The sequence below is a fragment of the Phalacrocorax carbo genome, chromosome 14 (assembly GCF_963921805.1).
Source record: "Phalacrocorax carbo chromosome 14, bPhaCar2.1, whole genome shotgun sequence".
NCBI lineage: Eukaryota > Metazoa > Chordata > Aves > Suliformes > Phalacrocoracidae > Phalacrocorax > Phalacrocorax carbo.
The window spans coordinates 16,831,489-16,856,573 of record NC_087526.1 but is presented as its reverse complement, the minus strand read 5'-3'; the positions used below and the strand labels follow the sequence as shown (position 1 = coordinate 16,856,573).

At 48.4% G+C, this 25,085-nt stretch overlaps 1 protein-coding gene across 5 annotated transcripts in view; it reads right to left on the bottom strand.

The window, feature by feature from the left end:
- The window catches only part of DLGAP4 (DLG associated protein 4), a 152,571-nt gene that overhangs the window by 2,089 nt on the left and 125,397 nt on the right, over nucleotides 1-25,085 (bottom strand). For all 5 annotated transcript variants that reach the window (XM_064465056.1, XM_064465060.1, XM_064465055.1 and 2 more), the window contains 5 exons: nucleotides 6,413-6,774; nucleotides 4,868-4,959; nucleotides 4,008-4,417; nucleotides 2,265-2,356; nucleotides 514-666 (listed from right to left, as the gene is read on the bottom strand). In XM_064465056.1, coding sequence (XP_064321126.1) covers nucleotides 514-666; nucleotides 2,265-2,356; nucleotides 4,008-4,417; nucleotides 4,868-4,959; nucleotides 6,413-6,774 — 1,109 coding nt within the window. The remainder of the gene's footprint in view (nucleotides 1-513; nucleotides 667-2,264; nucleotides 2,357-4,007; nucleotides 4,418-4,867; nucleotides 4,960-6,412; nucleotides 6,775-25,085) is intronic.

Sequence of the window (25,085 nt, the reverse complement as noted above, 5' to 3'; positions counted from 1 at the left end):
GCCCAGCTATAGGTCAGAGCACAGCACAGGCAGCATGAAGGCTGAACTTGTTCTGGAACTGCAAAATTTTAATATGCCACCCTGCACCAGAGCCATAGTCTTCCTTCCTACCCTTCATGTCTAGTTAGGAAGCCTAGCCCAAGGACAGAGCCTATGCTGCATTTTCAAGAGGTTCCAGTAGGTGATTTTTTTACACTACTCACACCCCAAGAACAGTTAAAGCCTATTCATACAGTGCTCGTAACACTAGAGGCCTCTGTATCACTGCTTTAAGCATACACCACTCCTTGCTCTGGTCTCTCTCCATCGTAACACTTCTTCCCCGTGTCCAGAATTGTTCCCGTGATTGCTCAAGAGGAAAGGTCTCAGTGCATTGCAAGGCTGTGAGATGACACTGCACAAATACAATATGGTAAAAGCCCTAGAGATCTTCTGTTTGCAGACAGAAATAAACCTCAGATACCCAAAATGTCTGCAAGGTGCTCCGGCTGCTCTCAACTGCCCCACACTCACCTTTCTCTCCGGTGTCTCTGCCAATTGCCAGCTATTAGCTTTCAGGTGGTACAGCTCATCAAACTTCATGCTGATGTCTTCGATGGACAGCTGCAGGAGATCCCAAAACCCAGCTAGGTCCTGGGCTGTGGGTCTGGGATTGGCATTAGGGTTCTAGAGGAAAAAAATATAAAAAAACACCTTTCAGAAAGAATATACTCTTCTGACAAGCAGAGCAGCCTGCACAGCTTAAGTATTCGCTCCTTGTAAGTCTACCTGACAAGCGAAACATCAAGAACCCACAGGAGACACCAGCCCTAAAATACATAGAGACACAATGCCATCGTTTACAGTCAAAACTATTTATGCAAAGATCTGGAAGCAGAGATTCTGTTTCTACTATAGGAGCCTCTCTGTAGCAGAAAGCAATAGCTCTGCTCTCCCCAAAGCTTCCCCAGCTAGTGTGAATCCTACAGCAGTAGCCTCCAACTGAAGGTCCCCAGCACATGATTTAGAGCTAGAACACTGGTTTCTTACACAGACATCCTGATTTCAGGGTGGGTTATAACAGAAATGGACACAATATGAGGCAAAGCACAGCTCTGACACCTGGAGAACTTGCATGCCAGCATACAGCAATCCCAAGAAGCCAATATAGGTTTCATGAGCAAAATTACTTTGCTACATCCCTCCACAGAACAACCTGGAAGTATCAGTATTTCTCAGGCTAGGTTGAAAAACTTTAAGTAGCTTAAGGTTCTCCCAAGAACAGAATTTTCCCAGTTCTGAGACATCTGAACTGCCATCATAGGCTTGGATTGTCTCAGGAAAGCATGGGAACAGATCTGGGCAACTCAACACAAAGCATCAAGAGAGACCTCAGCACAAAACTCTGCTGAAATCCTGGTGGCTAGCGGTGTTGCTGCGAAGCTCTCAGCTGTGATCAGCTGGAGATCAGCAAGCAGGTGCTCAGCACTTCACTCCCTCCCTCCTCCTTCCTGAGTTTCTCTAAGTTGTGGGGTGGTTTTTTTTTTTTCATTCTCAAGTAAAGGGGAATTCATTTCTGAGGAAGTTTGCAAAATCCATATCACAATAAAGCTTGAGGGGAAAATCAGCACAGATTCCTACACATTCCCATGTCAGCCCTGTTCAGCTATCAGCAAGGGCAAACCCTTGCATTACATTTGAAGAGATCCGGGTCAAACAGTGCTGTGTGACCAGTGAGGGACAATCCTGTTGGGACTGTTTTACCATCCACATAATCTACATGCAAAGCAAGCATGTTTGGAGAACAGTAGACTTTTCAAACATTTCCCCCCTATTTGGCAAAACCTTGGTGGTTCATCTCAAAAAGCCCTTTAGAAGTTACAGGAAGGAGGCAGTTTCCAGGACACACAACAATGTCGCCGGCTGACAATTCAGCCTCACAGAGATTCAGCGTGTTCAGCGCACCCTGATCAGCAGTTCAGGAAGATTCTCCTATGCTCATGTAAGCACCTAAGGGAATTGCAAACACTCATCCCTGAGCAGGGCACAGCCCAAGAACTGCCTATTCAGAAGAGAGATTGAGGCAATCAGCCTCCCACTGCTCAGCTGCTGTTTTAAATCAGCATCCATCCATCACAGCATGGTGGTCTGGTTGTAGGCTACAGCTGCTTTGGCTTTGCTTTTGCAGTGACAGTAGCCTGTTAATACCTGATTATGTTCCCATAGTGCTCGTGAAACAGAGATGTCTCCCTCCCAAAACCCAGGAGAAATAGATCCAGACTCACCAAGTTTTGTTCACAGAGGCCGTGGAATTGCTGGAACTTCTGTGACATTAATAACTGTGCACTGCCCACTGCACTCAGGACTTTTCCTAAGACTATGGAAGACAGAAAGAGAAAAAGACCTCAGCTGAGTAGACTATTAAATGCAGCAACGAACTCGAGTGTTTCTGGAGCAAAGAAACACTCGATTCATTAGAAAAGGAGTTTCAAAGACCCCTAATGAAGTAAATGCTCTCAGGAAAAGGCGATATATTGAAAAATATAATCTACATCTGTCTTTGCCATTTATTATTGCTCCTTCTAGAGCAGGTCAAAAGCAGGCCAGACTGAGTGTGCAGAAAGTACCTTCAACTGCCTTCAGTCCATCAGACAAGCCACCAGCACAATCTCAGCCAGAAGATCTGCTGGCATCTGCTTGCAGATCACAACCTGCTCTTCCACTTATGGAGGAGGTGAAGGTGGCAAGGGACAGAACTGTCTCCAACCTCTATTTACCAGAAGGGATTAAAATACTGACAGGCAAGGGCTTTTAATACCCAGGACTTCATGTTGCTCTTTGTGGGTTTTCCAAGAAGCTTCTAGGTATGGCAACATTCCTCTGCTCATTAATGGAAAAAAACACTGTATGGGTTTTTCCCTTCCGAAGGCAGGGTTGAGACCCCCACAGTGCATTCAACTGCACCATGAACAGGGATGGACTGATTCCCCTTCCCCTCCCTGGTCTGCTGCTGCACCTACTCAATCAGTTCTGAATGTCTATAGGTCTCGGGACAAGCGTAAGCTGGGCTGTCTCTGCACCCACCAATTTCTCGGTTACAGAATCTACTAGGAGATTGCTCATAGAGGTCACAGATACACTGCCACACTGGTCTTGGTGCCTTTTCTTGCCAGAGCACCCTTGACACAGGCAAAATAAGGACATCCCCTGAGGCAGGGAGAGCCCTGGCACTGCCTGTCCAGCTTGGCAGCCAGTGCAACACCTTACTACAGTAGTATAGATGAGCTTCCCCAAGCCCTAGCAGTGACAGTGAGCTATAACTGAGTCTCACCATTGTTTCACCTTTCTCAGGTATCAAAAAAAAAAATTAACCAGATTCAAAGCAAAGATCCTGCCCTCCGCAGCCTAGTCACCCACTTCTGTCACTCTGTATGCACCATAGGCATGATTTTCAGTGCGAGGACAGGTTGTGCCAACTCATTTGAAAACAAGGAAACAAGCCCAATTGGGACTGAACCCAATACAATCTAGTGGCCTTGTGTCCCTGTGCATGTGCTTTTGGTGTATGTAGTACAAATTCAGTGAAGCTTTCCCATATGAAGAAACCTCCTCTTTGCTGTGAAGACAAGTCCACCAATTCAACAGATCAAACAAGCTCAGAGGTCACGTTCATCCTACCCCACTGCCAACTAAACTTTCATCTGCCCACTTGAGTACAACGGGTTAGGCAGGGAGGAAGATTCCACAGCCTCCCCGAAAGCAATCCATTTAAGCTTTCAGCAGTTTTGAATGGTCAGGAGCCGCACCATCCCCTGAAAAACTTCTGTGCTGCGTCACAGTATTTTTTCTTACCATATCTGCTATAGGAAGTTACCTTATCCATACTCATCTCCGTGTTCTACCCTTACTCCACGGGGTCACCGCAATTTAACTGCAAAAAGCTGATCCAATACTCAATTACAACTCCTTCTTGAGGGAGGAGACGCTAGGCTGCTCCAGTCTGGTGTCCAGAGCCTGACAACACCTACCTTCTTCAGAGAGATTGTTCTCTTTGGTCTCCTGGTCCATCTGGCGGCACCAGCCTTCTAACCGCTCTGTTTCTGCCTGCAGCAGCTTCAGAAACCAGTACCCATCCCGCCGGCAGGCTCCTGGCTGTGTGGGTTCTGATGGTGAGGTGGAGGATGTCTCAAGCCAGGGGTCAGGAGGAGGGAGAGATGAAGGCTCGAGGGCTGGGTCATTGTTTTCTCCATAGGAGAGGTTTCTCTTAATCTGCGAGGGCTTGGCTGGTTGCCTGGTAGTGGCATCAACACCAACGGAGTTGTTGTGTTGGGGGCACTCAGCAAGGCTCCTCTCAGATGATTTACAGCTAGAGTTATTAAGTTCCTGTGTGTCAGAGTCTGCGTCCTGTTTGGAGGACATGCTGCGAGAGTGGCTGTTTCTAGAGAGATCAAAAGTAAACATTAAAACAGCAGAACTCAACCTGGCTGGCCTCACACACTGACAGTGAAACGCATTTGTTTATTATGCCTGCAGCTGAGCCTCACCCTGCCCGCCCTGCCCCTCCTCACACACAAACACACACCACACATTCAGACAGACAAAATTATAAGGTTGCCTGCTTACTGCAATAGGCCGTTCAGACGAGAGGACTGACGCACATCTATAATTACTTATTGTACTTTTTTTTATTTCAAACTCCCATTCATTTGGCTGTTTACAGAACAAGTGCTTTTTTGCAGCGGGTGTGTGCTGTGGAAGAAGAGCTCTCCATGGGCCCCCATTCAACACCACTCATATTGGAACAAAGAAGGGGAGAAGGTCTAAGCAAAAGTGAGGAAACTGCAATTTAAAAGAAAGGAAACTACAAAAGCTTGCGTCTTTCACTTACCGCCACTCGTCCTCTACCTGTACCCCGATGGACTGGAATTTGGTGGCTGGTGGAGGAGGCTCCTCTTTTGCCACTGGCTGAAGGCAGTCAACCTTATTAAACAAAAAAAAATACAGACAAAACCAGACACAAGAACTTGCTGCTGGAATTCACATTAGTAGACCAGGAGTGCTGCACACACACAGCATGCTGACACCACACACCAACTGGAGGGCTGTCTTAGGAGAGGCACAAGGCTACCACTCAGGTCTGCCTCCACTTGAGCATCAGGACTGTATCCTGCTGGGCTGCTGCCAAGGAGCTGCTCTAAGAGCACTCATGTCTGCCCGCCACTGCTGTTTGCATGGCTGTGGGACGCTGGGGAAGGGCTGTGTCCCCCTGAGGGAGCAGCTGCATGTGTGGCATCCGACACAGGGGAAGGCCAAAAGATTCAAGAGAGGGCAGATATCTGATTAAGACAGAGAGCAAAGCCCAGCTTCCTCTCTCCTAGGGACTGATAACCTCCATAGCTCTGGATAAGAGGGTTAGAAGGTTTTAGGAGGGAAATCCAGGCTGTGGGGCCAGTGGCTGGGGAACCAGCTCAGAAAAGGAACAGGGGAAGATGGCAGTCAGCCTCTCCAACATGAGTTCTCTTGCCTTGCTGCCCTTTCAGCATGTGTTTTGCCCCACTGACCCTGCAGAAAAGCCTTCGCTATCACACGTACCTAGCTCGCCAGCTAGCGTTACTATAAAGCCAATGGAGAACTTATTCACACCCACACATGGTGGCTCAAAGACCAGATCCTGCATTTAGACCTGCCCAAGCAGCGCTCAAGGTCCTATCTGCAGGTAATAGCCTGCAGCACTGACCAGCACTTTGGGACAAAACAAGTGCTCACAGCAGCCAGCGTCTCTAACTGGGAAATCTGTCCACAAGAAGAGTGTACAATTGTAGATAAATTAAGTTTTGCTGAATGAAGCATGGATTTACACTACTCAGTGGGTTCTCATTTGACTATGTAATCAACAGCTCATTTCCCTTGATTTCCACAGAGCTAAATGATTCCAGCAAGAGAAGGAGCAACCTGCTGAGAACAGTGGACAGCAAGGAATTGCTCCCTCCTGCCTACAGCCCTGGGGCCATTTCACACTGCAGCAGACCATACTACATGGATGGCAAGTAGAAGGGCTCACCTCTCAGAAGAAAGTTGTCTCTAGAATCATGATGGACAAGGAGCAGATTGATGTTAAGTAACACAGTACAGAGCACAGGCTCAGCACAGGCATACTAACGGCAAAAGGCCTCTTTAGAGGGAAGTTAACATGGTCCCACCGCTTTATGAAACATTTCGATTTTTTACTAAAAGAACTTAGTCCTTTCTGGTCTGTTATGGAAAGCTTCTGCTGTATTTCACCCCCAGGAACACAGGAAGTTAGTCTGACAAGGCAGTTTCTCTTGCTAATTCTAAGTGAGTTCAGATGCACACCTAGTCACACAAAATGCACACGCTAAATGGATGGGTTAAAGACATTCCTTAGGACAAAGGAGAACAAACTATTCCATACTTGTATTCCTATAGACGACAGCTTTCTTTTGGGAATATTCTCCACTTTAGGCTCTTCGTTAGTCAGAGTCCCTTTGTCACTTTTCAAAGTTGCATTTTTCTGGGGTAACTCTGGAGTCTCTCTTGCTGGAGTCACAACGCTTCCCCTCGTCACACTGGGTGTCCTGGTGCTGTCCAAGCTGTCTGAAGAATTGCTGAGTCCTGACTGGCTGGTCACCTCGCTCTTGTGGTCCTGGCTGTCCAGGTAGGTGTCCTGCGCCGATTCAGTGCTGCTCTGCACAGTGACAGAGATGAACGGCTTTGATGTGGTCCGAGGTGGGACAGGTGGTGGAGTCTTTTTATATGCCACTAGGCATGATGAACCTGCAGTAATGGAGGTGGGAAGAATAGAGAATGCAAAAGACAGATTGGGGGGGAGAGAGATACAGTAAAAGAGAAAGAAAAAGCAGGTCAGTCACAACATCCAAGAGGAGCCTCCAAGTAGAAGCTAGAGGCAGAAATGCAGAAACAGCCTACAGCCAGCAGCTCACACTGGGCAACCCAAACCAAAGCATAAGGGGAAGCAGAAGGCAGAGCCAGAGCTAGCTTGCAAAAGAAGTCGAAAGGAATACCATGACGTGCGAAAGGCTGGAAATGGAGAAGAGGTATAGAAAAGCCTCCCAAGAATGCTACACTGTTTGGCAGGTGTAAGCCTCCACGTTGGGGAAATTTTCTTTGGCTAAACCCTATGTTTTAGTGTCCTAGTATAGCCAAGTGCCTCGGCTCTCTGTCCCATCAGTTGACAAGTTTCAGTGTCTGGACCAGGCTGGTGTTTTTTCCTATAAAAATGGAAAGAAGCCATAAAGTTTGTTAGATGCTGATGGTAGGAACAAACAATTGTGAAGTACCTTAAAAACCTAGCTGCTACGCATTAGAGGAAACTACTACATCTGAATGCAACAGCTCAAGAGTGGCAAGGCTGCTGCTGCCCCACGTCCCCATAGCCAACCAGTAGGAAGGCTGAAGATGTGCTCCCAGTAAGCACAGAGCACACATATCCACTGCATATATATTCACAGACACGGCTGGCCACACAGATCACAGAAGAGCACCCACAAGAATATGGACAGCAGCAATGGCCTCATCCTGCTCCTGTCTCTGGCTTGACAGGATGGAAGTCCATTAGTGAAAATGTATGTACAAGGTGGGTCCTGCAGCAGCTGCACTTGGGCACTCAGACTGCCCAGTTCCTGGCCCCTGGAGATACAAGCCCCTGAGACCAAAGTTCTACTCCAGCTGCTGTCCAGACAGGACAGACTGTGCCAGGCAGGGCACGGCCAGACAAGCACACTGATCAGCCACCTACTACACACGACTGACCCCTTTTATCCCCTCAGCCCTGTATTCCCCACTCTTGTTCCTCCCCAAGTCACCAAAACCCCTTTTCTTGTTCCACCTTTGGTTCCTCCCCTAAATATCCCATTAAGTCCTGTGCAATCCCAAACTGCTTTTCCCCTGCAGCCCGTAACATGTCCCAGCCCTTGACAGCAATCTCCTTGGTCCAAAAGGTGATCTGGAGAGCTGCTCCCCATGGCTCATGGTGATGGGTGTCATGCCTGGACAGCAGGGCTGAGGCTCTCTGAGACAGCCCCAGGAGGAGCCTAGATAAGGCGTTCAGTGGTCAGGGGTCTCTGGCTCAGGGTCCCACCTGCCATTGTGTCCCCCTGCTCTGGGCTGATGGCCTCTGCGAGGGACCTGGGAGTTGCCCAGCAGGGTGTGATTTGGGCTCCCCCCTGCTACTGCCTGAGCCCCTTCATGGGTATGCAAGGAGCTTTATCACACATAACACTGCCCCGCTCCAAGGCATAACCAGAGAGGCTCACACCATCCCTTCTCCTTGCACCAGCACTGCCTAGCCACCTGTTCCACCTCCTGGGAGGGCCACGCTCCTGGAGTGAGAAACTTAGTGCTGCTGCCAGGTTCCTCCTAAGGGGCTTGCAGGTCTGTATGGCTGCGGTGTGCTGAGTCTGACAGTCCCACCCCTGCTAGAAGGGAGCTGTGGGATCAGGGCTGCTGCAGGTTTCAGGGTAACTCCGTGCTGTCCAGGCAGTGCCTGCAGGGATTAGCCTTCTCTTGCCTTGGTGTCTTGGTCACGGTGCACAGCTGTGCTTTGGTCCTGCAGGCTGCGTAGGGAGCTTCACTGCTCCAGGCTGTGAGCCGATCAGCTCCATCACCACCCCGGATCACGGAGGGCCAAGTTGTACCTTACACATTAAAAGATAACAGTCCCCTACTCCTGGACTTGGTGAGTTAGCGAGTTACCAAGGCGTGTTTATAGGACAGTCCCTTTCCCAAATCAAGGACAAACTGAGCATCCCTGTGTAAGTCACTCCAGTACAGTGGTGTGGGAAGCTCCGGCAGTGGCAGGGCTGTCACTCTCCTTGGTTTCTGCTCCAACCCATAGTCCTCAGTCTCCAAAGGGGGTCTCATCCTTCAAACAAACCCCATGCGCCATCCTGTTCCAAGCACACCTTCCCCCTAGCCCTTGACATGCAGACGGTGACAGATATTATATATAATTATTATAATATTAACAGACCCATACATGTCCCATGTCACCCAACCAACAATACAGATAGGCTGTACAAACCCGAACCCAGTTTTCTAAGTGTTTTTCTAGTACAGCTCTGGTGACCGCAGGGGCTGTCACTCCCTTGGGTTCCCTGCTCCAGCCCATACTCCCTGATCTCAGTAAAGTTTTGAACCTCAAATTGCAGGCTCCTACCTCCCGCTGCACTGCCCAGTCCCATACAAAACCTCCGCAAAACTTGCTGACACAGTGATAGTATATGCAGGTATTTTTTTTATTAAAAAATACAGATAGACTGTTTACCATTTCCATCCCCAGTAGCCACCAGCGTATTAACAAATTAGTACCAGATGAGAGACCAGCTTTCTCTATCAGGAATCCTTTGGCTGCTTGGGGACTGTGAGGGCAGGCAATGGTACCTGCTGCTTCCCAACATCACCTTCCACTCCCAAACCGCACTGCCTACATGCCCTGGGGAGCTCACCACTGGTCACTTGATATTTTGATCCTTCTGGGCAATTGGACACAACCAACGCTGGCTCAGCCCATCACAGGGTGCCTTCTGTTCCCTGCGCCATTTTAGCACAATTAACAGGATTATCAAATGGATGTGGTCCAAACTGACTAGAGGTATGGAAAGGGATGTTTCAGGTGACACGAGCCTCTCAGTAGCTCTTTTTCCTCCCCAGACAGGTCCCTCTGCCTGCAGTAGAGGTTGCCCACACTTGCAGGGTGTCCCAGCTGCCTCAGTCTCTAATGGGGTCAGAGCCAGTCCCAAGCACCCCTGGGAGCACAGCTGCACCCCTGCAGGGAAATTGCACAGCTACACCATGTACCTTATTGACAGTTTTACACATGCCTGTATTTATACATCCCAATATTTACCATGTTAACAGCTGAAGTTCCACTTCAAAGAAGGAACTAAAAGGGAAGGGTTACAGAGAAGGAGATCTATGTTTCCAAAAGCATTTATATGCCCAAAGATGCCGAGCAGCACTGTAACAGTGCTACTGCTACAGCAGAACTGAGGAGCCTATGGCAGGGTCGCCAACCAAGCTGCCTTTCAGTGGGAATCTGGATAGGAGCTCAGAAAGGCACAAGACTCATACCAGTTCCCCCCAGCCCTCCGGAGTACACCAAGTCCAGCACAAATTGTGCAGTGTCCTGATGGCTACAACAGTGGGACCTATCCTGACTGCTCACCCTAGCCCTTACACCACCTTCTGACACATGGCTCCCATGGCTGCGGGAGGGACTTACAGTAGGGAGCCATGTGGCTGGTATAACTGGGACAGGCTACTGTGTCTGGGGACTGGGTTATTTTCCAGCCTGATCAGCACCCAGCGCTGGCACATGCCACGTAAGCCACTTAGGACAGCCTGAGCCCACAGCTGCTGTGTCTCCAACCAGGACAGGAACTTATTATGCACTTTTAGGAAATCATTGTAGGTGGTTTTTAAAGGTCAGATGCAAGTGCTTCAACGTGTCAAATTTACATGCCAAAACACAGCTAGACATATACTTTAGCTAATACTTACTCAGTCATGTAAATAGCAAGTGCAGTGCAAGTTCATCACTAATGGATGACTAAAAGGGCACTGGCATTCACCCCCTATCCAGCAGTCCCACCTCATCACCTTTCCCATGCAGAGTGGAAGTCCCTACACTCAAGAGAGCAGCAGGACCTGCTGCAGATGCTAGAGCAGCACCAGCTCAGAAGTGTTTCGCATCTCCAGGCAAGTCAGGCCTGCCACTGGGATGCCTCTTTCAGAGGTACCAGATTAGATGGCACCACTTGTGCAAGCACAGGTTGACCTGTACCCCAAAGCTGACCTTTACCCACGGGTGTTGCTTTACAGGATCTGGTTCATTGTGCAAAGGTACAGATCGCCAGCACAGCAGGAGCAACAGTCACTGCGCAATCAGTCCCTCACTTTCCTCGTGTTCTCTCTGCTGGAAATCCCGAAAAGCCTCCTTACTGTAGATCTGATCAAGTCAAAAATTGCTTTATTACAGATGTTCACCTGCTCTGCCCTTACAACAGAAGTCTTGGCTACACCTGCCTGACGCAGAGCACAGCATGCTAACACCAGTAAAGCATTCCTCACATTGGTACAGCTACAAGAGCTTTGCCCTATCACAGACAACTGCCCCAGGAGCTGAATGGCCCCTTGTGTGCATGCTGGAATAGTTCATCTGCTGCCAACGCTTGTGCAGGACACCACCACTGAAGACAGAAGGTTCCACCCTAGAGGTGCATTAGTGAGCACAAGAGCAGCCCACGTCTTTGGCTGCTCTGGCGCTCGTCACTGCACACTCATCACTACCCTCCGAGGGAAGCTGCACAGGCCACCAGAGAGCCCTGCCAGCTGCACAGAAGGAAGCCACTGAGCACCCCATGGATGAGGAGCACCCACACAGTCCCTCTGCCAGGGCTGTCTGACCAGAGAGCATCATCTTAAGTAGCTACAGCAATTCCTAAGCCAAGTCTTATGCCTGGTCTCGTACAGCCCATCCCAACAGAGCTGCGTAGGAGCAGCCTGAACAGAGTGATCATAGAAGTACCCTTTGATAAGCTGTGGCTACACTGCCAAAACACAGGACACTTGCGCTGCCTCGCATTACTATACCGGGGGCTACAGCAGCTATTACTTAGGACACGGAAGAGCTACTGAAACTGGCAGTGAAGAAAGCCTGTCCATTTGGCCCTTGTCTCCCCATGGCCTCTGTCCTGCCTGAGGGAGAGTACACAGCCCAGGCGCACCAGCTGCCTGGGGTCCCTTGCCACCCAACAGCAAGCCTGCGACATCGTCCTGCTCGGAGCTCAACCGATGGGAGAGGCCTGGGGGGTTTGCTGGCATGTTTACTAGCAGCACAGCTGAAGTTTCCCAGCTGCTGTTTACACCCACAGGGCTGTAATGTAATTAGGGAAAGTAAATCAACTGCTATCTGATATCGAACGCTGAAGCCAGGCGAAACAAAGGCGAGGGCAGTACATCAGCACAGAGAGGCAGTAGAGTTTCCCCGGGAAGATCAGTGGTGTTGAGAGCGAATAACCTAGATCCAAGTTCATCCTTCTGCCTACCAACAGACAGTACAAATACTGTTTGTGCTGCTCTATATACAGCGGGAAACTGCAGCATCCCCTTGTCTTGTTCCTGGGGATCCCTTAATGCTGTCTGGCTCAGCTGAAGATTCTGCTAAAAGGGAATCACATAGTACCAACAAAAAATGCCCATTAATGTACGGGTGGTCAAAGGGTTGATTATGTGAGCTGTAAAAACAAGTTAACAACTCTAAGAAACATTGCAAATGAAAGAAACAAGAGAATCAGGAGTCTTGAAGAACTGGGGATGCTTTGATAAGTGCAAATGCAAATTAACCCCACCGAAGCCCTCTGCAACCATTAACCAGGGACTTGAGACTGTGCAGCAAACCCAGGAGCCACACCTTACCTAAAACAGGTTTTGAAAGCAAAAGTCAGCATAAGCCCACCTAGAACAGTCTGCCCTTCTCCCTCAATACTACTCTGAACTAAGTTCAAGCATTACTTGCATCTGTGGGAAGAGACAAGATGCTGAGGAAGCCAAAACCATCCCGGTATATCTGTAGGAGAGAGATGTTACTGGACCAGCTGAGCAGGCAGCATGCCCCCATGGCTCAGAGGGCAATCCCACCAGTTAGGAGCATCCCAGTTGCTAACTTTACCCCTCCAAAGGGCTACAGCTCAACACAGGGTACGAATCTGCTTTTGAGTTGCTGCATGTTATAGCCTAAATTTTACAATCAGCTTGTGCTATAATGTGGAGCTACAATCCATGTGGGGACTGGAGCAGGTACACATCATCTTCTGCAGCACCATCGACTAAGTTTGCTTGTGAACATCAGCCACACTCCAAAAAGGTTGTGTAAGAACAAGGAAAATGTTTAAGTTTTGCTTAAGCTTCCAGCTTTGCAGCACTAGCCTCCTCCTGCTTATAGGATCTTCTCAGGCTTATTTAAGCATGCTGTTAGAATTCACAACTGTGCTGTGGATGATTGATTTTTGGGGGAGGGCTGGCTGTTTATAGTCTTCCTTGCATAATTATTTTTAGAAAGCAGCATGTTTCCAAATTAGCATCTTCCACATGACATTACCTGCTGCTCCCAGGGGCTTGGGCAATACCCACTGATGTAGCTCCATGCAGAAGAGCTATATTGCCAGAGCCTTACCCTGGAAAGCCCTCCTGACCCCCAAACCAGTTGGGCACACTGTAAACCTCTCCCTCTCCTTCCAGAGAGCCAGTCATTTGCTTTCTGAAATACTAAACATAAGTCATAAAAGAATATTAAATCCAGCACTGCCTTAAGAAGTTCCTGTTCAAACATCACTAGGCTGTGCTTACCTGCTCAGTACCTGGCAGCACCACCAAGATCATAGCCAAGGTATTTGGTTTTAGATTTAAATATCATAATTGCCCTCAAGTGTGTCTAGCATGAAGTACTCAGTTATTTTATCGCTATTGCTGATTCAATATAGCCTGGTGATATTTCTAATAATTCCAGTGACTTCAAGGACCTATTCAAGCCATCCTCATTTTTATTAAATTATCTCAAAGGCTCCAAGCCACAGTCAGTTGTGAAGGCAAGTTAGACTGTCCTCGAACATGTCAGCAGGGCTCAGACTGCTATCAGTTTCCTGCTCCATGCATCCCCCCCTAAATTTTACCATGGGAAGATCTGAAGAAATGACCTCATTTCCTTGTGCATAAAGCAACATGCTCTGAAATAATCTCTCCTACTACAAGCCAAGTTCATTTGTCTTTTAAATGAAACAACCCAATAATCTTGCAGCAAATGAGAACCACTATGAGTTGCATTATCCCCTCCAGATTTTGGCTGTATGTCTTTGGGCTTGCGTTTGCCACAGGGTCTCACAGATGGAAGGAGTTTCATTTAGAGGCAGTTTTCAATAGCAAAGGGAACTGGAACGGCCGCATACCGAGCAGCCTGACCTCTGATTTTCATCAACTCACAGAACACTTCAAGGCTGAAACTATAATGAACTGCAGGATGTTTTATTTGTAGAGAGTCCAAGTAAAAATTATCCCCAGTTACAATGGCTACTGAAGACAATATAGATCTTTATTGATTTTATGGTTCACAGCAATCACTTCAGACCTTGTTTTTCTGCTAAAACAAAATGTTTCTAGCCTTTATGGCCACAGCACATGGCCTCCTTGAATCTGTATCTGGCCTGTATAGAAGCTGTTTGAGCATTCTGCAGCTTGAAGGTTAAGACACCTGCATCAGAGGCACAGATGAGAAACCTACCCAAATTTTATTAGTCAACAGGAAAATATTTCCATCTAGACAAGATGGGGAATCCATGTGAAGATGCCACCTCTTGCTGAGTCAATGCGTATCGTTAGAGCTCTGGAGAAGTTTTAAAACAAGTCACACTGGTTAAACAAAACTACACTCCTAGAAAGCCAAGTTAAGTGACTGCATTCATTTAAAGAGACCGTTTATGGAAATGCTATCAATATCTACTCCCTCAGTGTTTTCCCTTTGTTAATCTCAGTAGTACTGATCTTTGAAAAAAGAAAAATCTCACCTCAATACTACATAGAAGAAAACAGATGCCCAACAAGGAAATACATTGCTGACCGCGGCTAAGCTGGGGAGTCAGGGATGGGCTGTGGACTCTCCTGCCACAGTCCTCGCTCCACCAAGCTGCATCAGCGTCCTGGAGTGAGCAGGTCGCCCACCTTGCAGTCCAAGCTGTGCACTGTCTCCGGGGAGGTTCAGTGTGCCCATAGAGACACACAGAGCGACCAGCCCAGCAAAGCCCTCCTGAAGCTCTCAGATAATCAAGAGGAATATTGTTAGCACCTCACCAGCTCCCCACAACCCTCAGCTTTGCTTATTGTACCTGCTGTTTCCTTATGATCACAGAGCTGATACACAAGCCAGGCTGTGCTTAAGTCAGACAACAGAGCCTGCTCCAGGTACTCCTCCCAAGCAGCAGCACCAGGGGAAAACCACCACCACTTCTGCATTACAGCCCAGCTTAAACCCAGCCACACAACAGCTTGGCTCCTGCCCCAGACATCCAGGCCACACCTCAAGTATTTCTGAAGGAGGTCAGTGGAGAAATTCATGCTTACATTCCCCTTGTTATTGCCCTACTCATTCTCAGTTTTTGGTCCCAGTACAGCTCAGTAGGTAGAGCAGGAAGCCCTGCAGCCTGTTTGGGCATGGCTGGAGTGACAGCTGGGACAAGGGGTCCAATGCCACACCTGCCGGCAGGCTGTTGCTTCTCCCACCATACAGTCAGCTGAAGACAGACACTTGTTTCCAGGATGGACAACAAGGCCTTGGGCTCTCTGCCCTCATCCCTTTCCACAAACAATGAGGCACCCACTGGACTCCCAGCCAGAAGCAAGAGCACCACAGCAATGTCAGGGAACACACCAAAGAGGCCACACGGAGGGAAGGTGGGTCTGCAGCAGAGAGCAGAGAGGTGAGGAGCAGCAGGCTCATCTCTCCCACTGAAGCAGCTTGGGGTCATACCCTGAAACCCCACCAAGCTGCAGCTGTTCCTACCAGCAGTTATGGACTATGACCAGACCTCACTTGGAGTTGTAACCAAGCCACTTTTCCTGACCAAATCAGCTATGGGAAGTGGCTATTTCCAATTGAAATGAACAGCATCGACTCACCTGTGAGATAAGCACACAGAGGGTAAATGTCCTTACTAACAAGTACCATTCTTCCCACACAGGCACACTGGCTTCCTCTGGGAGCACTCACCACCCAACCCACCTACATGCTTGACCCATACTCCAGCTCCCTGTTGGCAAAGCCTGTACCAGGTTTGCAGACTACATTTCAGCTATCTGGCATTTTGTTGCCGAAAGAATAGTAACTTAATTTTAAGAGAAACACCTACTTCCCTAAAGCCCCACCACAATCCAGTCAGAGAAGTTAATGCAGCTGCCTCTTCCTCACCACTGAGCAGCGAGTGCTTCAGTATTAAACAAAGACCTGTGCAAGTAAGTCTTGGCTTCCCAGCTGGAAAACAGCTTGCAAGTACTGGTCAAGCAAGCAGGGCTGTTAAAGATTTGTCACCTGTTGCTCTTGTTCAGGTTCAGCACCCACCTTCGTCACAGCACTCCTGCAGATCTCTAGGGCTATGCTGGCAGGATAGTATTTATCACCTACATATTCATCTGCTACTTGCTATTAAGAAACAAGGGACTGCCCTACACTTGCTTGACCATTGCTAAATATAGTAAGTTCCTGCATTACTGAAACAAAAGAACTGGATATATCTGCAGAAAAAGGACCTCAAACTCAAGAGAGCATCTCTCAAATGTTACAAAGAGCCCCCCCCAAATGCAAATACAGAAGCAAAGGGCTCTCCTTGAATATCAGCTGTGTGTTTTAGACTAACAGTACAGCTTGCATCCAGAAACACACCACAAAATACTCTGTACAACCACTGGTGTTCTCTGGTCACCGATGACTGAGATGCCTTTAGGGTGAACTGCGGCATTAGTTAACAGCACTGAGCAGCTGTGCTGGGTGGACCAGGGACTGCACAGGGCAGGCAAGGGGGCAAGGGTGGCAGTGCTCCACCACTCAGGGCTGCACAAGATTTTGCAGCCACCTCTGATGAGAGACCTACTGTGGGGGGGGAGCAGAAATGTTTAACCAGTGAAGGAAAGGTTATGTAAGAAGGTTGTGATATCTTTAAAAGTGAGGAACTCTGGATTTTTCAATGTACCAGAAGTTTGAGCTTGGACATGCTACTATTTGGCATTTGTAGCAGAGAAATTATGATGAACCCTTATACACTGAAAACTATGACACTGGGAAGGCAAGGCAGCTTGCTTTTTTTAAAAAATGGCACTTACAGAAGGTCACAAATTTAAAAGAGGCATGAAGCATGATATGACACCACCCAAGAATGCTGGGGTTTAAAAATACAGTATCTTGCACTGCTGGCCTTCTGATTTGATCATCTCCCCCTTTCAGCAGACTGCTACACCAGAGTTAGCCTCACAGTAAGGACACAACAGATGCTAGAGAGAGCACCAGCCACAGACACTCCCAAACCCATCTGCAGCAGTTACTGGGGCTTCTATTTGTATTAGGAGAGACATTGTAATTTCTCCCCACCCTCCCCAAAGTAGTTTTCAGCACAGGTTTTAAAGCAAGTTGGAACAGTGATAGGCAACTCCACCCTGCTCCACAGACACACATCCAGCAAGCTGTCCATCCGTCCTGTGGAACTCCAGGACAGGTCTCCAGTCCAGCAAGCACAGGGCAGTAGCTTAAGGGACAATTCCCCTTCTCCCCCCACCCAAGATGTTAATTCATTAACAAGAATCAAGATCCCCAAAACCGACCATCCTGCCTCAACAAGGGCAGGAGAAGAGAAAAGCTATGAGCACAGTCCCAGGAGAAGCAGAACTACAGCTCTGACAGGGTGGGGGTGCCTGATCCACAGGGACAGGGCCCCTTGCCTCTCACCTGCTGGCTAGTGGTGGCGTACACATTTTTCCAGAGGGGATGGTCCATCAGGTCAGCATTCCTTTGCTCTGTACTGAGAGTCAGGTGGTGCTTATCCCCCATCAACACGCTCTAATGAGGGCTGATGCTTAATGAGCTTAATACATCAAGAGATGTAAAGCAGCACAGCTAAAGGGAACCCAAGCCGACGGAGCACTGGGATCTCTGCTCCTCATCCACACTCCTGCAGTCTGCACCAAGACCAGGCTCTGAGGCCAGGGCCCTGCTCCAGGAATTCACCATGGCAGCAGCAGAGTCCCCAGTGTGCCGCAGCACCCTCCCGGGCAGCAGCACCTGCCCTGCCAGCTTGTCTTACACAGGTTGGGCAGCAACAGAGGCACCAACAGATTCCTTCCATCCCTGGATCTTGCCTCGGCCCCAGCAGACCCTGCTGGACATAACTACACCAGCACAACCAGGGCTACAGAGCTGCCAAACCAGGCAAGTCCACTTCCCTGAGCCTACACAGGCAGGCTTGAAGACAGAGCTGCCTCCTCCCCACGACCATACGCAACCATTCCCCAGCCGAATCCTTGGCCGTGCAGCACCCCTGTGGCACAGAGCAGCAAGCAGAGCAAGCAGCAGTGGCTATCAGAGAGGTGCCAGCATAATCCTAGCCCATGGCAAGCGTGAAGAGCTCTCAGTGACAGGAGTCCAGCTTGGCTTTAAAGCCACACTTCGATATGCCATTTCTTCCTGTTTGCTTTTGTCCAGGGGATGCACAAACAGCATGTGAGCAACCCAAGTGGGGGTATCAGTGGTACCAAGGAGCCCCAGTACCAGGCTGATAGCAGACCCAGCAGGACTTGTTGTATCACCCAGCAGCCTGTTTACTGCTCCCTCCTCACCTTTTATTCACACACGATGCTGGCTCTGACTGAGGCATCAGGCAGAGGGGGACGAGGTGAGTCCCTGGCTGCAGCAGAGGGAGAGTGAGGATCCCTGGGAGGGGGCTGGCTGGGCCTGAAGCCTTTCTACGCATATAGCAACAGTCACAGGGGACCTATGCTGCTGATTTTCCTGCCCCTGGAGAAGACAGGGAAGCCCTACTGATACCCTGCCTACACATCTGGGCCATGTGATAGCTAGTCCTCTCCAGGGGGTCGTCAGGAAGGGGCCAATCTCCAAACCATGCATGCCAGAGAGATAATTTCTAGACAGCAGGTATTTCCATCAGACCCTGCCATCGGGACAGGCCACATGAATCTCCCTGCAGCCAGCGCCAGATCTCACATCTGATAAGAGAAAGGGAGACTGGACAGACTGGAGCACATGGCACCTCACAGAGCCCACCTAGGGCACAGCCTCTCCCTCCAGCAGAGCTGCTCTGCAGCTCAGCACACCACCGCTCACAGGGCCCCAGGAGGTATGAGGACCACTTTATGGGCCACAACTTCGTGACTGCGTATCAGCCAAAAGCTCCACAGACAGTGAGATGTCCTACATGAATTCAGGCATAAATGTGAAGCAGACATGAATTAGCTAGCGCCACCAGGTCACAGGCTGCTTCCCCACCAGGGGATGTTAGCCTGCTGCTGCTTTGCAAAGTGGCAAACTGCATGGACCGGGGTTAGGCATTTAGAGGAGGCACTAGTAAAAGGAATCAACTGGGAATCCTCCATTTAGCCACTACTAATAGCCACTTCTAAGTGCACTGAGGGTATTAGTGTTAATCTTCAACGTATTTGGGAAAGCTAGTTTAATTACGCAGGTCTTATTGGTTTCTCTCCAAGCTAGCAGTTTCTAGAATATCCCACAGAAGTTTCATCAGCTGATTACACACTGCATGAAAAATCCTTGCTGTTTGCCATCACTTCACTTTATGTAATGCCACATCGCTCAGAGGATGCCACATGTAGATGCTTTTAACCTGCTCCTCTACCACTGTAGAGGTCCAGGAATCTCAACACACCTCCTCAAAGTCACACCCAGTCAAAAAACATATGGCTAGAAACCATGCAGCACTGCTTGGTAAACCAAGTCTGTTCTTGTCTATGTCAAAGCTCAACAGCTCAAACTTACTATTTCAGGATATGCTGACCACTAAAGCACAAAAATCAAGCCATTCCCAAGCATTTGTTCACATGTCAAAGGAGACACATTGCAAGCTTTCAATGTACAGGCAATGAGCTGCATCTTGAACACAAAATAAGTGCAACAACCCAACTGCTTGCCCTCTCAGAAAGGGGATTTTGTCCATCCAGCATGGTACAAACAGCACAGTTATGCAGTACTTGCCCACATACACCCCCCCCCAGCTCAGTGACCATCCTCTAAGCCCACTAGCAACCCATCTCATTTTTTTTGTCCAGGACCTTTTTACAGTGGCAGGAACGCGAAGAGCTCCAGTACAGCAGAATCACACCTACAGCTTTTGCGCAGCCGAGCTCACTGACACTAGTACAGTCCATGGTGCTTGGGGAACAGCAGGGAGGTTTTGCAGAATCTGCACAGTTGCTACGGCAATTTTGGCTTGGTCCCACCAACAGACAGTCGTGGAAGCAGTGTGGATGGGTTACCATTATGTTAAGTGTACCATTTAAACACTGCTCACAGAACAGCTGGCCAAGAGGGTGTGAACACACTGATGGCAGCCAGCAACTTGTCAACAGACTGTGATAACAGGAACAGGGCCGCACTGGTGTTAGCAACGGCCGAGTTCCCCCTAGTATAAATGGGGCTCCTAGGGGTTGCTCCATCCCCAAGAACAGAAGCAGCCAGCAATTCTCTAGCCTACCCAGAACATGTAGAAATTACCACCATTGCTGCCGAAAAACCTCAGGACAAGAAAAGAATTTCTCCATCGCTTTATTCAGCATCAAGATTGTCCTCACAGTTTTCATTTACAGTATCCTAAATTCTACCTGATCCAGGGAGGGAATCGCTGATGTCTGCTATTCTCACTTGCTCCCAGGATGAGATTCCAGCTGTTTTAGGCAAGGACAAGCATTCAAGCAATGCCACCAGGAACAGCAGAGATGGTTTTGCCAGAACATTATGAAAAACCCTCCCCACACCCAGATGACTAGAAATTCTTTATAAGCTAAAAACAAACCACACCCTGTACCCACAGGGCCAGAAAAAGCACGTGTCAGCAGACAAGACAACAATGCAACACAGCCTCTGCACAAGGGAGACGGGGAAGGCATCAGGCTGAACGTACATCTCCCTGCGCTTATCCAGCCTATGAAAAAATCTAATGATTAGTCAAGACTCTTTCCAGTTGGACGTTTGCTGTCAGGCAGCCAGCACCCAAGATTTACATCTTCAAAGCTACAATCATCAAGAGGTTTTAATAGTTAGATTCAATTGAAGCTGGTTCCTCCCCTAAGTATGTACAAACCAAGATGTGGCAATATGATGCTAACACTGAAGAATCAAAGTCAAAATTGCTGGGAAACTTCTGTTCTCTGAGGCACAGGACAAGCTTTGCATGTTAGAGTAAAGCTATTCCATATTCTAATTCACAATTTAACATGGCATTAGTTATACGACTAAAAAACATCGCATAAACAAACACAGGAAAGGCTGTAGCAAGTTGCTCCCTCTCTTCATTAGCATTATATTTGGCAGTGGTTAGCTGTTGCACCAACCAGAAAAGGCGATGCTGCAAACCTCTTGTCTGATCTAAAGAGGCAAGGTAAGTCCTTAAGAGTCAGAGCAGGCAATTAAGCAAATATTCCAACCTTCTAATCCTTTTGGGCAGGGTAACAGACAGCTTTCGAAAGCCCAGCTGTTATCATTGCCTGGATTTCTGAATACTCCCATATGAACTAACCCATGTATAACAGCAAAGCCGAGCCGACATTCTCCTCCCACTAGCTAGGCGCACAGAGGCGCGTAGAGGAACAGTAGCATACGTCCCCAGTGACGCTGCTCACACTGTTCTCCCAGAGGCCAAGAGTCCCCAACTTTGATTTCTTAAGAATTTAAAATATCACAAGCACTTCCAGAACAATGGTCCCTTCTCCCATCCTCCCAAGGGAGGGGGTATCCAGAGTAAACCCAGCACTTTCTGGAATACTTCATTTCAGGAATCAAGCAGGCCTTTTGACAAAGGAGCCACTGTGCAGGCTCCAGCTCTGCAATGAAAGAGCACAACAAATTGCAAGCGTGAACTGTGTCTTCTCCAAGCACATCTGAGGCTCTAATATCTGTGACCTAAACAGCTTCAAGCCACCAACAAGGCTTCGTCTTTACAGCTCACTTTGCTTTTACTAGAGGCTCCAAAATACCAAGCTACTGGTTCACAGTCCTGAAGAGTCCCTGTAATCTTTCAAGTTGAGAGCCCAGACCACCATTTTTCAGGCACAAAAATGGGTAGCAGGAGGTCTGGATTCATGTGTGCAATACCTGTTTGCCCGCACTCGTGTTCATCTGGTCCTCCAGCTTGCAGAACCTGCCATAAAGGTGCTTTGAAGATCTAAGACTATCAACGAGAAAAGGGACAGAAGGGAGAGGCTAGTGAAGAGCCCTACCACACCCATTTAACTGATTCAGTTTCCAGGCAGCAAAACTAAAGGCACTTAGTTGTAACTGTTCTCGTGCCATTTTGTCTGCCATGGCACTCTCAGGACCTACTCCTTTCTGTCCTGCTGCCTTGAATCCGGTATTTGGCACTATGACTCCCTGGCCTTCCAAGGAGGGTTAACTGTAAAACCCAGTCTCCAGCAAAAGTATTACATGTCACCGGAGCATCCCCTACTCTCCTCTCCCTCTACTTTCAACTTAGAAGTTGTGTAGCTTGAGCTACAAAACACACGCCATCCAAATCAAACTCAGAAATCCTAGGCTTGTTCTGCAGGGTATTCCGAACAGCTTTCTCCCAGGACTCCACCTGTAAACATTAAATACCAACAAGCAGATGAAAGAGAGCTTTCAGCACCAGCACTTTTGCTTTTCCTGATCTGTTGCACAACTTGAAGTGGAAGAGGTTAGTCTGACAGGACGGAAAGGAGGTTACAACCACTGATTTAGAGTGGCTTGAGGAGGGTGATGAGAATGATCTTGAGTCAGACTGTTTTGAAGTTATTCCAGAGACAGTTTACCAGAATTGTTTTTGGAACAACACTCCTTGCTGAAGCACATCTGCCTGACCTTCCTGAAAACGGTGTTCACTTGATCTCCCAGAGCTGGATGAGCCTTCCAGGAGAAACTGCTGAAAGACACCACCCCAGCTATTCTTTAGTCCAAAGAGTTTTAAGCGCATGTCACAAGCAGCCTTTCCATGGCAGCTTGTTTCAAGGCCATTCTCTGCTGCTAAAGAAGCCTGTCCACAATACTGCCTTTTCCTATTCAGCCTTCCCTCCTAGTACGTACAACAGTTTCACAGGGCTGTCTCAGGCATCTGCACTCATAGCAGGCAGCACAAAGATCAGTGGGGTTTTTTATGATTGCAAAGCCCCTGCTCCAAACAAGGATGGAAGCCTTTTGTAAGCGATAGAGTAACCTAAACAGTAACTAAAGTAGTGCCATGCAAAAAAATACAGGATCTGCTGGACTTTTAGTTTGACAGAAAACATCAGTCAAGTACCAAAACTAATATAACAGCTACAGTGGGAATGGCCCTGCTTCTTGTATCAGAAGCTTACAAGTTCAGGAAAGAAAATTTCTGGAAAGAAAATTTTTGCTAGAGGTCTTCAAAGTTGCTACCCCACCAAGCAGCTGTGCTACCAGTCCTATGGAGAACAGGATCAGAGGTTTCAGCAAGCAGGTGTTGGGACTGCTGCTAACCACATCCCTGCCCATCTCTTCCCTTTCCCCCCTGCCCAAAGTCCAAGCGTTCAGGCAGCTATTACAGCACAGAGGTAAAGACAACTCTAAAGCGTACAGGCCAAGTTGTTGTTCTTCCTGCAAGGGCAGGATGGAGTGAAGAAGTTAGCTGCTTCTTGCAGATACTTCCTCACACAACCATGGATGAAATGGTTTTGGAAGGAACCAGCTCAGACTTTGCAAATAGCTCCTGGGAATAAGGGGCAGACCTTGCAGCGTTCAGAGGTGGCCTGACCTTGCTCCCACGCATACACCAAGGCACGTACGCTTTCACCAGCTCTTAGTGAAAAATCCCACCTCTACATTCCTGAGAATCCCAGCCCGACCAGACACTTAGAAGATTGCCCAAGGCTGGGGTTATTTCTCCACTTGGCCAGGGAACAATTTTGGGCCTAGAACAAATTACTGCATTCAAGCAGCCACTCCTTGTCATGCCAGTTGTCCAACATCAGGGCCGGCTGTAGGATGAAATTCATATTAACAGCAGCTTACCCTTCCAAATGGTGTGCCAATCTTTCAGTGCAGTACTTTCCAGGGCAGTCACCACCTCAGCCCTTGCCACTTGTAGCTCAAAGGGATTGCTGAGAACGTAGCTACACTGGCAGCCCAGTACGGACTGATACCATGTCAGTTACTCAGGGGTTAGTCAAGCAAGTGCTTTCACCTTAAGTGGCCTTGCAAAACAAGAATCACCAGACAAAAATAAACTGATCATGCAGACACAAGCCTAGAGCAGCATTTAATTTGTGGGGCACAGTAAGTCTGGGGTCAAGGAGAGCTTATGCAGCAGCAGGTCTCCAGCTATCTGCTCCGGCGGTTCATTTGCCAAAAGAATTCTCCATCAGTTAGAGGAAAAGTATGGCAAGATACACCAGGAAACAGTGCCTCTAATAGAGGGACACAGCTGGGAGGGAGGCTGCTCTGCCCTTGCCACTTCAGCCTGAGCCACAGAACTGCACCCAAGCACAGACCTTCAGCACATATGCACTGCAGCGGTCCCAGCATCGCCTGTAAGGGGACAGTGCATTGAGTGGCTCAGGGTCACTCCTGATGTCTGTGATACCAGACTGGGAAACAAACCAATTCGATCCCTTCTACATTCTCCTCGAAAGCATTTTCAAGAAAACATTCAGGTTGTTTATGTACCAGAGCCATGCTTTCAGAGGAAGAGATACCCCACTCAAGTTTCTTGGATCTGGGCCATGCCAGAAGAATTAAGACAGACTTACTAGATACCAAAGATGCTTCATAACCATAGTAAGCAACTAAGCACCACAGAAGTCCATCCCTCAGGAGAAGAAAGCTGCTCTGAAGCCTCAGCCAGGGTTTAGACAAAGGTTAGTGGAATGGGATGACTAACAGAGGTCTCCTCTTTACAGCTTCTGGCAGTCAGGCAGGAGAAACACTGTGAACTTTCTGTCAGCAGGAGAATGGCACAGTAAGGAGGAGTGCTGTCAAGAAGCTGAAAAAAAAGAGGGTGCTGAAACTGCTCCCATTTTGGCACAGATTTACAGAGACCTAAAGTGCACATTACAGAAATCAATTCTCTTCCTCAACATACCTAAAGAAACAACTATGTTCTTAGCACTATATGACAGCAAAAGAAAAAATCCTCCTTTATCCCCTAACAGCCTTTCAAAGGCTAAAACCAACCAGAAGCACTTTTCAAGATAAATTAATGGTCCTGTGGCAAGTGAAGACGTGGGACAACACCACATAGGTGCCTTTAATTTTCAAGTGTCTGGTTTCTATTGCCTCCCAATCACACAAACCT